Source organism: Cygnus atratus, chromosome 3, assembly GCF_013377495.2.
Source record: "Cygnus atratus isolate AKBS03 ecotype Queensland, Australia chromosome 3, CAtr_DNAZoo_HiC_assembly, whole genome shotgun sequence".
Lineage (NCBI taxonomy): Eukaryota > Metazoa > Chordata > Aves > Anseriformes > Anatidae > Cygnus > Cygnus atratus.
Genome location: NC_066364.1, coordinates 60,739,010 through 60,755,946, shown reverse-complemented (window position 1 = coordinate 60,755,946; position 16,937 = coordinate 60,739,010). Strand labels below are relative to the sequence as shown.

At 35.0% G+C, this 16,937-nt stretch overlaps 1 protein-coding gene across 2 annotated transcripts in view; it reads left to right on the top strand.

Moving 5' to 3' along the window:
• HBS1L (HBS1 like translational GTPase) overlaps nucleotides 1-16,937 on the top strand; it is a 60,945-nt gene that overhangs the window by 20,349 nt on the left and 23,659 nt on the right. For both annotated transcript variants that reach the window (XM_035539000.2, XM_035539001.2), the window contains one exon: nucleotides 15,458-15,566. In XM_035539000.2, coding sequence (XP_035394893.1) covers nucleotides 15,458-15,566 — 109 coding nt within the window. The remainder of the gene's footprint in view (nucleotides 1-15,457; nucleotides 15,567-16,937) is intronic.

Genomic DNA, 16,937 nt, shown 5'->3' with positions numbered 1-16,937 from the left:
AATCACATTTTCCTATTTTTAAAGTTTTCCTTTTCCCTATTGCTGGCCTACGTAAACAGGAAAATGACTAACTTTGCTTGTCAACTAGGCAAGATGGTGAAACTGAGTATACGCAAAGTGCTACTGAATGCATAAGTTTAAAAAAAAAAAAAAAAAGGAAGAGAATTGCCACTTGAAGATTTTAAGTAAACATTTTTCAAGGCAAAAATGTGATTTGAATTGTATGATTTTAACACTATTTTTCTGGCAATATACATATGCTAAGAAATATTGTGAGGTTGTGGTTGCTATCTGTATGCACGCAGTTACTACTGTAAGTGTGAAGTGTTTTAACTCCGCTTTCACTGCAACATGGAAGAAGAAGAAAACATTGAAAAAATGAACTTCAGTCCACACAGGTTCCTCTCTGAAGTCCAGGTAGAGTGAAATGCACTTCTTCAGACTGGCAAGTGAACTTTCCTCTTCCCGGTATTCATCTGCATCTGATAAAGCTTACAGAATTTATTTGAAACTATATATTGTGTTGTACTATGTTCAGGTTTTCTTCTAGACTCAGATACACAGCTTTTTATAAATCAGCTTGGGTTTCTGAATAGTTTTAGCAATGAAGAATGGAGCCTCCAATGCTCTGTTTCATGTCACTTTTATATGCAGGGTGTTTTTTCCACATAATGGGTCTCCCTTATTCAGAGTATGGTAACATTCAGTCTCTATTTTTTCTCGACTTAATAAGTTCATCTTTGATAACTCTGGAATCCTGATCTTTGACTTGGGGCAGAGGAGTTCATAGGAAACTGTGGAATAGTTAGGAGTTATCACAGGAATAATGTACATAAATAATGCAAATGTAATATAGATAGGTAATGTAGATAACGTAAAACACTTATAAGGGGAAAAGTTAGTGTAAACAAATGAATTAATTATGCCAAAGAGTAGGGAAATTTTTATAAACTTTTCCTAAATTTTAACGCAAAACAGTGTTTTTTTTAACATATCTTTTGCTTCTTAAATGTGTATGTTACTATGTATGTATGTGTATATGTGTGTGTATGTGTGTATATATATATATATATATATATATGTATGTGTATATATATATAAAGTAGCTTACCTTTTGCCTTGCTTACTTGTACCTTCTTACCTTAGCATGACCAGGGTCTCTGCTTCTTGCAACAGTTTCCCTGATAAATACAATTATTGCCAAATACTAGGATATTATATCAGTTAGTGAAAGCCCTACTGTCAATTTAATCATCTGATTTATGTTAGGTTCACTAAATTCCTAATAATATCCGCTGTTACTGGCAGCATACATAATGTGTTCCCTATGGAATAATGTCTTGTGTATAATCTGTTTTTGCAGCATGTTTGGACAAACAACATGGTGCATAGTGGTGGTCCAGGAAAACTGCCTTTGTAACTTTTTGGATAGCTTAAGGTTTGTCTCTAAAGTTGTACTAATGGATGTTTATATAATAATTGACTGCAGATGAATTCAGTATGCTTGATCAGCCTACTGCACTGATGGAGCTTGTGTTTGTTTTGCAAGTTAGATTCAGAGATCTTTAGCAGTTTCACACCTAGGTTTCAAAGATCCTTTGTCTGTAAATGTGTTGCCACTAACACATTTAAATAACAAAGAACAGTAAAGCTTTTCTTTTTCAATACGCTTTGTATTTTTAATAGCCATTGCTTCCTCCGCAATTTTCCTTTTTCCCTTCCTAAGGTTAGACCAGATGATCTTAGAGGTCTTTTCCAACCTAAATGGTTCTATGATTTAAATGTACTCATGAACAGGGCAAGATAGCAGAGTGGCAAACCAATTATGTTTATTTTGGAAATGAGCAGGGTGTCTTAAATTAGAATTAAAGGAAATGGCAAAAGCAGATGCTGAAGCCCGTTGATCTGACAGATGAGACAACAGAAAAAATAACAGTAACTGGAAGAAAATAACTTGGCAGTAAAGTATACCTCAGTAGTTTCAGACTGCTTTATCTAATCGCTTGCTTCTCAATCCATGCGTGGAGAATGTGGTTGTCCTTCCTTAGGAATGTGTTTACTAATGTCTATATTTCTTTGTTAGACAGTTGATGTTGATCTATTGAACTTTAATCTGTGTAGCACTGAGGACAAAACTGAGATTTTACTTTTCTGTCATTTGAAAAAAAAAAAAGTTGCTAGGGTTTAGGAGGTACATAAGTTTAAAAAAAAAAAAAAAAAAAGTCCTATAGAGCACAGGAGTATCTGGAAAATGTACCACCAGAGAGCTCCTAGAGGTGATGTAACTAGTTATATCAGAAGAGTTGGGTCTTGAGCTTTGAATTGTAGTAGTAAGATAGAATACAAATGCTGATGTGCTAGTATAATTATGACCAGTTAAAGGCTTGTCCAGTGGAGAGCTGTCAACATACGAAATAACATCTTCTTATCCCCCATTGATTTGTATGTCCTACTGCAAACTGGTAGATAGTTTGGTTTGAAAGGACCCTTAAAGGTTTAATTGATGTTGAATGTCTTCTAAGAGTACTTAAACTGTCCCATCTAAATAGAAAACATTTTAAATTCTAATTTCTTTTTAATTATTCTATGTCAAATTGTATATAAGAAAATCTGTTAAAAAATTAAGTATTGTTTCTGAAATTTCTATAGAAGAAATGTGATGCTGCAGTAATTTTTTTTAAAGCTACTTAAATTAATATATTTTAGTTGAGGAATAATGGCATAACCCTCCCTCCCCCTGTAATCTAAAATCATCAGATAGTAAAGGAGTGGAAGAGCAGATACTTGATCAATATCAGCCTCTTACTGGGATTGAAAAAGAAAAAGCAACACCTTGCTAATTACTTCACTTGGTTTTGATAAGCGTGTGTTTTGCTTCATTACATTTAGTCCTAGTAAAACTAGTACTATAAAAGGTGTATGTTCACTCAGCAAATTTCATTTGAACAGATTTTGTGTGAAATGTTTAACTTTACCTAATTTGCATGTGCAAAGGAGAACAATGCATTTTTAATGTCTTTTGTTTCCCACTTGTCCTTTCTTAACAGTTATTCTTTCTGTTACATTAAGAATGATAAAAAAATTTGAACCTGCTTAACATTTTACTCTTCAAAATAATTGCTTTATTTATAAGTGACTTTTAAATGTGTGTATTAAACAGACACACAACTTTTTGAGATCATTCAATATATCATTTAACTTTTTACAAGGTTATACATTTCCAGTATCATCTTAGGTTTTGGATATTAAGAGAGTAGTTGGAATTGCAAAAGAGACAGGATTTTCAAGTTACGGTTCCACCTTTGAGCTATGGTGTTTTGTAAAACCCTGTAAAATATATCTGAAGTACTTCTACTCTATCCTTATTCTTTCATAATTGGGGGCTTATCAATTATGGATGGGAAGTTCTTTTGTGGTTTGAGATCATCAGCCGTGAGGAATCTTTTGCATCATTCCATCAGCTGTATGATTAGGGGATGACCTTTTTATTCCCATTTCTGTTGGCAAACACCATTCGTACCATCTCTAGCTTTACCTTTAATGAAATTGTAATGAATACTGTCATTTCCTTTCATCTTTGTTATAGGTAAAACTTTCAAAATTGTAGTCTGTTGCTGACGTTTTGTAAAATGGGTAAGTAGAGAACGTCCATCTTTTGCCATTTAAAAGAAAAAACAAACCAGAAGGGGGCGTTTCTGAGGATATATTATTGAATTAGCATAACCTTGCAAGCAGAAATGCAGAATTTCAGTGAGTGTTTCCCTTGTAATCATGCAATTCCTACTAGTGTGATTAAATGCATGTTTCAGTTTGCTGTAGGCTGCGTATATTTGTGTGTATATGTAGTTTTCAATAATTGATGTACTGCTTGACCATATCTTTATTTTTTTAATTGTACTTAATCTGTTGAACATTTTTAAAATAATGTCTTATGTTGCTAAACTGCTTTTTTTTTTAGTAGCTGATGAATTCTTGACTATATGATTAAGTTATTCTTTTGGTCCTTTGAAGCCACACATCTTTCACTCTGAAATAATGTTAATGTGCCCTTTGCTATGACATTGCAATCTCTACTGTGATCCCTTAAACCACAGAGTGGCACCAGTAAATGTATTTTTCTTATACAGAGCTGACTTTGCAGAGGAATAGAAAAGTGAATGTGTAAAGTTTATTTTAATATATATATATATATATGTGTGTGTGTATATGTGTATATATATAAGTAAATTTGCCCGACTTTTAAGAAAGCATTGATTAATTTTCACATATAGGTCATGTCTCTGACCCAGACAGGGTCTAGTGTGGTTGTAATGTCACCAGCAGAGTGGGAGAGTTGTGGATTCAGAGAACCGAAATTAAATAAGGTTTTAGCTAATCTTACCTTGGAAGTTCTCACTGCACTAAAAGTTGACAGTCTGGAACTCAAGCTGAAAATACTTGCAGCTTCAACATGCGGAATTGTGCAGAACTACTAAATACATTTTTTTCTTCTGCAACTTTAAAAAGATACATCATTAAGTTTCTGGAAAAAGTATGGAATAGTTGTGGAAGAGCTGAACATTTATAACATGATGCCACTTCTTGTGTACTATCAGTTTGCCAGTATAGTTTTCTTGTATATTATTTTCCATATTTTTAACTTCTTGCTGAGGATTTTAATTTCTTGCTGAGGATATTTTGGTGCATAAATAAAAGTTGTGGGTTGGGAAAGTTTTCTCTTTTAAGATGACTTGCATTCCTGTAATACAATCAGTGGGAATGTACTTGTGTAGATCTAGTCAGTGTGTGTGTAAAAGGTGTGATGTTTCTGAATTACCTCGAGGATGTGCAGGCAAATAGCACCATCCTCTGGCATTATAATATTTGTTAAGAATTAAACCTGAAATTACTGTCTGTTACTTTTGGAAATTGAATTCTAATTGTAATAGAATGTACATATTGTACTTTCAGTTTTACATACTCATTTTGGGTCAAGCTTTTAACAGAAATTCTGTTAATTTGCATGGGCTGTGTGTATTCTGTTCAATTAAGTGAGCAGCAATGGATATATCTTTTTAGGGTTATCCTGCACAATGTGCTGACTCTGCTCTTTACATGACCATTTATGGTAGGAAGTTGCACTTCAGAAATACTGGACTGAGCTTCTTCTAAATCTGTGAAAGACAAATCACAGTCATTTAAGAAAAATTCGTTGAATTAGAGAACACCACCAACGACTTAATGTTGTGTCTGTGGGGGAGAGTAAAGATGCGTGGTACAGAACAACTGTAAATGTCTAACACAAATTTTACTTTGATTGCAGATTGAGGAGGAACATTATTGGCATTGCTAGAGAGTAGTGCAAAGAAATACACCTCCCACAAATAAGGTTTCAGTAGTTACAGGATGAGTTGTACTGTGTTACGATTACATGAAGGATTGGATTTTAGTCCATTTAACTGTAAGCAATAGGCATGAGAAATACCTCAGGGACATTCTCATCTGTCAAGTTCTTGATGATAAAGTCACTGTTTTGACAGTTGTGAATTTGTATTGGACCTTTAAATGTTTATGTGTCAGAAACATCAAAAGGAGGCAGCTGATATTCGTGTAATCTCTAGAAGATGACTGAGGCTCCCCCCCTGCCCCCCAGGTCTGCCTTTCTGTACCATAGACCTCTGTTCCTTTTACTCCGGAGGTGTGATGGCTTAATGAAACTGGAAATCTTGAAATGAGAGTTTTACTCCAGTGATAGTGCCTTTCTTTCCTCTAGTATATAAACTGTGAATGTAAACCAGACTAATTATCCGTGTCTGTGGAAAGACTATACCAATGACCTGTATATAGAGCTCAACTAAGGGTTCCGTTGCTGAAGTATATAACTTTAAACATCACTTCTTTGAGGTGGATGCTGGTTAGAATGCCATATTAAGCATCCAGAAATTGGGAGAGAAGAGTTTAATTTGCTAAGGTACTGAATGTTTACAGTTCTGAGAAATTTTCTATGTAAAATATACTATACCATTCTCAGAGACATCAGTTTTTTCTGGGACATCAGGTATTCCAAATTGCTTTCTCGTGTTGGGTAAAGACAGTGTGATTTAAAAAAATGTACTAAAGTGGTGAAAATAAGTTTCTTCTGGAACTTGCAGGTACAGTAGCAATGGGTACAAAAGAAACATTAAAAAATGAATGATTTGGTGTTTTAGAGGAGGGATCGGCTACTGGGAAGCAATAGAAAGATGGGATTGGAGTATTAAGTGAGGGAAAAGAAAATGTTCCCAACTCATTAAATGAAGTCAAAGGACTCATTGTAATAAAGGATCAGAGAAAAAAATAGCTTTAATTGGTAATAATCATTTTGTAATATTTGAGTATTCAAAAACATACAATTAGAAGTCCTGATTGCTAAAAAGTTGCATTGGAAGGTATTTATTTCTGGTAAGAAGAACTAGAGAATTTATCAGTAGCTGACTGCTATTTCTGCATCATTTGTATTCAGTTGGAGAGTAAGTGTCAGTGGCAAGGGAATGGTGGGACTCCAGCAATTTTGCCTATGTTCCAGACGGAAGAAAGTGTATTGTTGCCTAGTTATAACACTGTCTGCCCCATCCACTTCAACTTGATCTAATTTCAGTGCATGCATCTTTCTCACTTTCTCATTCTCAAATTTATTTAGTCATGGTCAAAGTTTTTCATTTGATTCTTATTTCTGCCCTTAATACTCATGTCACTGAGTTTTTCATTCCATTTCCATTTTTTACACTTCATCTTTCTAGTCTCTGTAGCTAGCCATCCCCACTCTCCCTATCTATTTTCCAGTCATTGACCTTGATTTTTTTTCCCCACATTCACTTTTTTCTGCCCATAGCTTGTATTGCTTTTCAGTGTTGATCCTCTTCTTCTTCCTTTGTTCATGCTTAGCTTCTGTATGTGATCTGTCCCTCAGTATGTGTTCTCTTGCTTTTTCCTTAAACACGTTTTTTCCACAGGTTGTCATTAACATTGTCAATTTTTTTTTCAGCTCTCATCTGCTTTGCGTTATTGATTTTCATTCTTGTAATCCTTGATAATATGCTTGTCTTTCTACTTTCCAGTGCTCACTTTGCCATTGGCTTCTTCTCTTGCCCTGCAGTTGGGTTTACTTTTTTATGATTACCCTAGGCAGGTTAATGCCTTTGGTTTACTGATGTGGTAGGAAACCCCAGGAAACGCAGGAGAGGTTGGATTTGCTCTCAGGTGGCAGGACTTAGTCCAGCCTGGCCAAAAATAGCCAGAGCAGTTATATATTTAATGTTGAAGTATTTGGCTGATTTAGTTGTTAAAATTTAGGCCATATGTGCACGGGCAAACTGTTTTCTAAGGCCAAAAAAAAACCAAAAAAAAAAAAATCAGCGTCAGGCAGGCACTTCACTTGAGCAAATGAGGGTTTTTTTTGGACAGAAGAGTTCAACTAGCCAAAAGTTGTAAGCATTGAAAGCAAAGCCTGAACAATGACAAGTGCCAGCTAACTCTTAACAGGTGAAGCTGCCAGCCTTTCTGACTGTGCCTGCTGCACATCCAGTTGTTGTAGTAGGTTGTAGTGAAGCAAGATGTTCCTGCGTCTTGAGTCATGGGGTAGTAAATTGTGGCGGTTGCGTGTTGTGGGGGCTGCAGAGAATTGGCCAATGTTGGAGACACAGCAGGCTATTTTATGATACTCCTGAGCATCTCCTCTAACCCCGTGCTGTATCAAACCTTAAAACCAAAACAAAAAATTCATGTAGTCAGGTGTAAGTAAGCATTTTTATTTTCAGAATTTTTCAGTGAAAATACCTGCTCCCAGTTTCATGAAAAAAGTTATATTCACCATCTGAAACTTTGCAGAGAAGGTAATAGTTACAACAACAAGACAAAGTTACCTGGAAAACCCCTGACTGTGGTTTCTATTAGGAAATAACCTTTCTTTTAAAAAGAAAAAATTAAGTGTTCTTGTTTGGGGAATTGTTTTCAAGTAAGATCTTTAGAATGGCTGTGAATCAGTATTGGGGGGACGACTTAGCATATTGCCTTTTATTTTTATAGACTTTTATTACTTTTGTAGGTGATGGATGCATCACTTACTACATCAACAGTAGCATCTGTTGTACATTGCAGTTTATAATAGTATAATCTCATACCTTTTCATAAAATCAGTACTTTGAGCTGGTATAGTTTAAATACAGGAGAGTACCATTTTATTTTGAATTTTTCACGTGACATTTTTATTAGAGCTAATTGGTGTTTCTTTGTTATGCAGGGTGTTTCTGTGAGTGCTAAACTTTCTGGGATTACAGAAGAGTAGGAGAGACTTTCCTAAATCATTTTTTTTCCTTTCTGTATTATCCTTTATTGCTTATATGTTTGCATAAGAAAGGATTTCTGCGTGTTGAACTTTACCCACCAAACTGTTGCATGAGAAGGAACTTAAATATTGGGCTATAGGGATTTAAGGAACTTAAATATTGGGCTATAGGGATTTAAGGAACTTAAATATTGGGCTATAGGGATGAGTGCATGGCAAATTCTATGGAGGCAGCATGTTAGCAAACTGTAAATCTGGGGTGTTTTACGTTTGGTGGTTGTGTTATGTAGCGGTGTTAGGACGTGGCTGAGAGTCCTGGACTTCTGGTGCTATTCCCAGTGCTGTGACATATTGATAATATTAAAACTGTGCACCACCACCACTGAAGATCCAGTGTGCTCTGGGGCAAACTTAACTAAACTGTGCTGATAGATGCCCCTGTGTTCTAGAGCATTTAATAGAACTTTTGATGTTTTTAAATAATTCAGTTGGGTTATACAAAAAAAAAAAACAAAACACTTTCAGTACTGTGCATGTCTCTAACTTGACAATTTTTTCGATTTCCTGATATTACTCTTTTCCCTGTGTGCTGTGAAATTTGAAGGGACAAAAATACGCTGTTTTTAAGTAAAATTAAAGGCTAGGAGCTGTTGAGTTTTATGGTGTATATGGATAGAAACAATATGAAGCATGTTAACTGGGGTATGTTAAAAAGATTAAAAAAAAGGTAAAAGGTAAAAAAGATGACTACAGTAATGGATGTGTGTATTAAATATTAATATAAACTCACATACATGTGGGCAAATAGACGATAGATGCTTCTGACCATGAGATTATATGTGATGAGGCTAGCATCTCTTCATCTATTGTCTCATAATCCATATTTGGAATATTTTTTGCAATTTTAGGACCTTAAAGTTAGTTTTAAATTGTAACATAGCATATAGGAAGGGAATTATTGTGATATAGGCCTCCGTTATTAAATGTGTTTTTCAGACAGGACTGTGTCTTGTCTGTACTTTTATTGCTAATATACTCAACAGTTGTACTGCCAGTAAGACATGCAAAAAAAAATAAATATTTTTTTAATCAGTGAGTCATGAAACACTTGGAAAAAGCTCATGACATGGTAGTATAAAGCGCAAAACCAGTGCCTTGCCTTTTCTCTTTTATGCAGTTGGTGGATGTTGCTGTATAATCAGTTGACAAAGGTTTAAGTGACTTGGTTGTGGTTATGTAGAAAGTCTGTAGCAGAGCAAGGGATGCAAACCGTATCTTGTAGATCAGAAGGCATGGTTACATGTATATTTTTCCATGGTACTGCTGGTTTACACAGTACCTAACCCCTTCCCACACCTTTATTATTGCTTTTTTTTTTTTTTTGCTTGTATTACTTTGTGTGGTTTATTTAGAGTGGAAACACAGCTTAATGCAATTTATTGGGAAGTTTTGCAAAGCAGAATTTCTAGTTTGAGGATGAATACTGGAGTTGAATACACATTTTACTATATGTAATGCTAGAAAAAAATGTTTAAAAGTAACTTCATACTGAAAAATCGTTTTCCGATTCCAGCAGTGGGTTGGTGCTGCACAGAAGCATGAAGATTGGATTATCTGTAGTATTGGAATACATATTTCTGTGTCACAAAAATGAATATAAATTTATTGGGATTTTTAGGAACATAGTGTTCAGCTCGGGGGGGCACTTAGATTTCAGCACAGAGGTGTCTATCAGAAATAGTAGTTCCAATAATTTCATTAGGCAAAAAAAAAAAAGCATACAAAAACCTGAGTGGACATTCTTGTTTGAAACCTTGTTACTTGAGATTAAAAAATGCAGGCTGTGAGTAAAAGGTAGAGATTGCATGGATGCTGCATTTATTACGTGAATAAACAAATTTCATTTTCAGAATGACCTGCATATAAATGTAACATTTTTGAGCACCATTTAAAAATAGATGACCGAGGGAGGGCCTACTTAAGGTAATGAATTCTGTCTATTAAGTGTCAGTAGCATCTAGGCTCCCCAGCCACATTCAAAAATAGAAATTGTATGCAACTTCTTTCTTTAAATGCTCACACCACCTTTGAAAGCGGAAGAATTAATATGCACCAAGTAAAAAATATCAGAAGTATGTAAATGGCTTAAAGCTTTAAAGAAAAACTGTGATCTGGCCACAATTAGTTAATACATAACTCCTTTGGTGGTGCTCTCCTTTGCCAGTGCTGTCTTTAGTTGCTTGGTATATGTCCTTTCTTTTGGTGGACTGTCCCTTTTCCCTGGTAAAGCTAGGTTCAGAGGTTCCTGTCCCTTGGTGCTTTAGTACTCTTCCAGTTGTAGTAATGCAGCTGTTAAGAAAGGTACTGAAACAGAATTGCTGAAATAAAGTTTTAAAAACCCATAAACAAACCAAAGCAAAATTAAAAGTGCAAAGTATTAACTGTTGATGGGTGAGTAGACCTGTATTTGTTTAAAGGAGTCGGCGTCTGAGAAGGCATGGGCTTCAGGCATGCCTAACACCATGATATTTTATTTTTTGTGTGTGTGTGTGTTTGTTTGTTTTGTTTTATTCAGACATAATGAAAATTCTAGTTTATTTTATCGTAAGAAGCGTTCTCTGTGTAATGATAAAGTTGGGTTTAGAGTTTCAGTGCCATTATATAATTTAATGAGGGGAAACCAAGTTGTGAGGACCAGTCCCTTGTGCTTAGGAGTTGAAAATGATGACATTGCTTCATTGTCATCTGAACTAAGACAGCGTGGATTTAGACACCCAATACTAGTGTTCATTTCCCCAAATTTACCAGTATAAACACTTTTTGCTCCCCACTTCACTCAGCATCAACATTTCTTACGTGAGATGGCAGCCGTTTAGCAGACTTGTGGTGTTTTTCTGCACCTCTGATTTACCTGGGAACAGAGTAGACCAATAATCGACTGTTCTATGTACTGAAAAATAACTCCTCCATACCCCCAACAGAGTTAAAGACCAGTTCTTACCTTCCTGTTACTTTCAATGTAAGTAAACAAACAAAAACTGAAAAAAACTTCTCAAGCCCATTATATGTGATAAAGAAGCTGAAATAATCTGTTGGTTTGTTTGTTTAAATCTTTTACAGGTAATCCTTACAACCATTTTTTTTTACAAAGGAAGCCCAAAATTTGGGGAGTTGCTTGTGGTAAAGGAAGATGGTTGACTTTATCCACACACTTTTGCTTTTCTACCGTGAATGCCCAGAGAGACTATTTTCATTTTTAAGGACTGTTCTGGTGTTTCACTTGGTTCCTGTACATATGTATCTGCCTCCTGTTTTTCAGACTGCAAATACTTTATTTTGCCATCAGATTTCAGGGTTGTACTTTTAATTGCAGTTGCAATAGTTGTCACTTTTAGTTTGAAGTTGCAGAAGGTGCCACTAGTAAAATTTTTTGACCAAATCAGAAGGATCTTCAGTTGGAAGACCACAGAGCAGCCACAGGAAAGGGAGAAGCAAAGAGAAGAAAGATGGTCATTGATAAGTTGTCACACACTGCCATAGTTATACTGGAGTAACTTCAGCGGAGGTCTTTCTGTTACCTTTTGTATTAAGCTCATCCTCATTTGACAGTGAGGCAAAGTACATCAATGCATATTCTGCTTTGTGTTACTGTTTTGACTCGTAGCTACAGTATACAGGTGCAGCGATGTCAATGTAGTCTTCAACAGCAAGTATCTGTCTGAAAACTACTTTGCTTAAAATATTAAAATAGACTGGAAGTTTTGTTTTTTAATCATTTTGAATTGTGGTAACTATCATACTGACAAGCCTTTATATTTTTGTAATTTATGAATGATTCACTCTAATTTTTGCTTTTTGTAAAACTAAAGTGAAGCATAGCAAGGAGGTATTGGGGATTCTTTAGGAGTTTATTAAAGATGCAAAAGTCAGTATCTCTCCATTTCTTATGCACTCTTGGTATAGGAAACATTGACATTTAGTTGCTTACGTTTGCACTTAGGAAGGTCCAAATTGCACAGGGCATGAAGAATGTTTATCAAGACTTTCTAGGCAAGTTTATATCCTTTCCCCTCAGAGGCCGATTTTCTTGCAGCTGCTCTTTTCCTAATCAGATTGGGATTACCACCCCTATATTTTTTTCCAGGGTTGTAGCAGACCTCAGTTGCTATAGGATACTCTGCTTGCTTATTCAGAAGTGTTTCTCTTAAGAATTGTATCAGCATTGTGCATTGACTTCCTTTTAGTTCCAAGGTGCAATTTAAGGATTTGCTTTTGATCTGTTAAGTGTTGAATAGTTTTTGCTTTGTCTGCTAAAGCAGATAAGCATTTATCATGCAGTTTTCTCCAGTGCCCTATAGATTAGATAGTAAAGTATACTCCTTTCCTGGGCTTCTGTCCTTCGTACTGAAGCCCATAATTATTAATCTTTAATGGCACCTGCAGTACAAAAAACAGGGTTGGTCCTTATCTCAAATGAACTGTTTGATTTTATTGTACTTGGTTATAAAAACACCGGAGTCAAAAAAATGATATTTGATGCTTCTGTCAGTAGTATTACTAATGATTTTTGTTTGCAACATGGTTGTTGCATCTGTTTGAGTGCAACCTTTCCACAGTTATCTTCTGTGGTTTGGTTTGCCCTTATATGCGATCCTGGTTTGCTTCTTCAGTCCACCTATACTGATATAAGTGTTTTTTTCTTCTTTAGACAGCAACAAACTGTGCTGCCAGTGGACAATTATTTTACTTTTTCTTGCTCTTTGTAATTTTATTTTTTAAATGTTCGTTCACCTTTTAATGTTGCCTATTTTTTTCCTGTGGTTTTATTCCTTTTTCTCTAGTTTTAGATTTTTGTGATTTCATTTGTCATGTCGTGTGTTTTAGTCTTCAGTTGTTTCTGCTCAACCCTGTTTTCGTAGCGATGTTAAGTGTTTCACATATGGAACCTTCTCTCCTAACACCATCACTTCATTGATATTCACAAAATATCAATTCACAAAATATTTCTTGAGGGTTCATAATTTAAAATGCTCACTGCAAACTGAAGAATTACGTTGTCTTATGACAGAATTGTGCTGTCTCATTAAAACTGCATCACTGAGTCGTCTGGTCTTCTAGATTTTATCTAGAGAGTGAGTAGTGTAGTACTTCTGAAATAGAAGTCAAATGCTAGATTCATTAAATGTATTTCATCTCCTTGTACATTTAGCTTTGGATCAGTCTCAAACACCCCAACAGTTGTACAGATCAAAGCTTAATTTCTGAATTTATAACAGAAGATGTGTTTTTTATATCCAGTGACTTTTGATTTTGGATCAAATATAGCAAATTTTGCAAATAGATTGCAAGTCATATGCAAGGTACATGATAACAATTGTTATCTTGTTTTCTTTCAGCTAATCTAATTTCATGTTCATTATGGTTTTTGCAATTTTTAATTCCTAGCAGCCAGACTCCAAACATGGTATTTTCTGAGAATTAACTGTAATTCAGCTTTCAAATGACTTGTAAAACATTCATGTTTAACTGGTAGTTGAAGGTGATGTCTGCTTGAAAATTGTTAGAATTGAAGAAAAAAACATACCAAGTTGGCAACAAAAGTAATGCCCTTTTTTCTGTAAATCATGTGAGTAACTTCTTATTCAAAAATAGGTAAAGGTGACCTGTGTAGAAGCTTGAATATGAAACAAAATCTTTGTTTAACTGGTAGTCCTTGTCCTTTAATGTGAGAATTTTTTATCCTGAATCTTTATTATTTTTTTGACAGTTTTATAATATATAATTGTTGTTAACCATCATTTCTGGTATTGCCTTTATTTCCTTGTTACTGTTTTTCTTTATTTAGTATAATTTGTAAGTAACTATTAATAATATGCATACAAAGTACTTCTTCCAGAGATCTCCAGGCAGCATATAACTAAAATAAGTATCAACAGATAAGATAAATGAAGGAGGTGATGACCAAATTAAATAAACTAAAAAAAAGTTGCACGAGATCTTTTTTGGTGTGCTATATATTGTAGACATGTCTCTGGTATTCTGTTTCTGTACCTGAAACATACCTTCAACAGGCTTGACCATAACTTTATATATAACCTGCAAAGCACTATGATCATGAGGTTTTAGAGGTGTAGCTGTCATACTTTAGAGTGCAATAAAGAGTTCATCTGTATGAGTAAGACCAAATGACTCCAACAGTTCATCTTACAGTAGTAATCTAAAATACTTTAAATAAATAAATAAAAATTAACTTGTTCTTCAAAATAAGTCTTCACTTGTTTGTGAGTATTCAGAATCAGGGTATTACTTGAAGAGTATCAGCATTTTTCCAGTTTTCAGATGCGTCTATAGGTAAAGATTTTTTCAAACTTTCAGTTTAATTCTGAATTCAGGTTATTGTTTTTGCTTTTCTGTGTATATAATGTCCTTCAGAACACAAGATACCGTCATTGTCACTCATACTGTATAAAGTTGGAAGTATTTTGCCATAAAGAAAGGGAGAAGGGAGTTACTTAACATATTAAAGAGGGGGTCATGGAAAGAAAAGAGAGAGTTTACTATTTTTATTTATACTACTCTTCCTCATAGTAAATATATAGCTAGTTTGGGTATTTCTTGGCTTCTTTGATGTAACTAGGTAGGAGACAACTCTGTTCACAGGTCTCAGGGAAGGCCTGGTAGCTTGTGCTGCTGTTAGCAGTACCTCACGTAGACGAGTGTTGTTGCCTTTTTTTTTTTTTGGTTTAAACTTGTAGCCTTGAGGCTTGCCAATGTTAAGGCAAAAGAAAAACTGTAAATAAGAATTAGCTTAATCAGCTAGTGAGCAGCTGCAAAGCGTTTCTTCATCCTTGTATTGTATAAAATGCTTCTGGCATTCTGCAGAACTGCTATCAAAATAGCAAAGCTCTTAAATGGTGTGGGTGTCAAGGAGATACTTGGAGATACAGATAAGATTTTCACAATAAATACAAATGTTTGTAGATTAATTTGAATAAATATGTAACAGATAAAAGTAAAAGACTGAAGTGTGAGACTTCATCATTATCGCAGACTGGTATCTTTGGGTTGATGAAAAGGAATGTAACTTGTTAAGCTTTATATTTAACACCTGTTAGTCACAACATTAAGTTCAAACTTATTTTTGTCTATTACTAGGAAAATCAAGGGATTCCCAGTCAGCCAGAATGGAATCTGAAATTGTGCCAAAAGTTACCAAAATGACAGTGTCTGGAAAGAAACAGTCTATGGGATTTGAAGTTCCATGGTAAGCCAAAGCCCTCATACATCAAGGTACATCAGCAGCTCTTCTTTCAGACTGATGCACCTGTAGCAAGCTTTCTTCTTCTTTTTTTCTATTTTTACAGCAGTTTTAGTGTCACTCTCCAGAACTAACCATCTCAGCTTCTTGTTTGACTCACAATTACTTTCAGAAGATGGTACCTCACGTTTTGAGTTTAACAAATCCTTTCACTATGAATAGTGCAGAGAGATATCAGCTAGTCAGATTATTTAAACATCCGCTTCATAGAATACTGAACTTTCTTGGGGTTCGTTTATTTTAAATTTAGTTCTCTAAGTGGAATTATGAAATCAATAAATCTTAACTGCAAATGCTTGTTCTTCAAAGGAAGTAATACATTTAAGAATAATTTATGGGGAAAATAATCACTTATAGCTAAACTTTGCCTTCCTCTGCAGCTTTTATTAACTTTAACAGGTGTTCGGGGTACAACTGTTATAGAGAAGAAGTCAGTCCCTCTTACGCTTTAGCTAAAATAGCGTAGTTGAGTAGTAGTTCTAATTTTACCCTAACTTGGAACTGTTGGGGGGATGCTCTTGTAAGAACATGAAAACAGACATGCTGGATCAGAGTCCATCTACATCAGTAGCCAGCAATGCTTAAATAAATGTATTAAGGACAGGTTAAGCATATTGGGAATACATTCTATGAAACGTCACTGCATGTAGCATTCTGTGCCCCACTGCTTCTTATGGATTGGGCTGGTTTCAACTAACAATGGCTAATGGATTTTTCTTGTTTGGTTGTACTTATTCTGGTTTTGAGCACAATCTTGCTACTCTATGGCAAGAAATTCCATAGTTATGCTCAGGAAAAAAAATTGCAAGCATGAGCATTGCCACCATCCCTACCTCAGCCTGCACTGCTTACAGTTCTGATCTGGAAAGCATTTTTGGGAGCAAGAGGGATAGCATGGTCTTTACTTTACAGTATCTTGTGCATGTTTGGTGAAACTATGTGGAAAGCATTATGATGCATCTACATAGTCTCTTCAGTGCATTTAATACAAGGATGTAAGACTGACGTCATTATTTCCTTAAAACTTCTAAATGCAATTGCTGAATGACAGTGATGTCTCTTAGCTACTTAGATGCAATAAACTAAGTGAAGAATTCCTGGGACTTTCAAAATTCTTTCTGTGCTATTTGAGATCTGAAATGCACGTAGGGAGCACAATGTGTTTTTTTTTGTTTGGTTTTTGTTTGTTTGTTTTTCCCCCTCCTCATCTCTGCTAATTAGTGACTCTAGGTGTAACAACTGGACTTGATCATTAAATTTCTATTAACTTAATGGAATCTTCATCTTTTGTGTTCCTATTACACCTCTTACAAATTG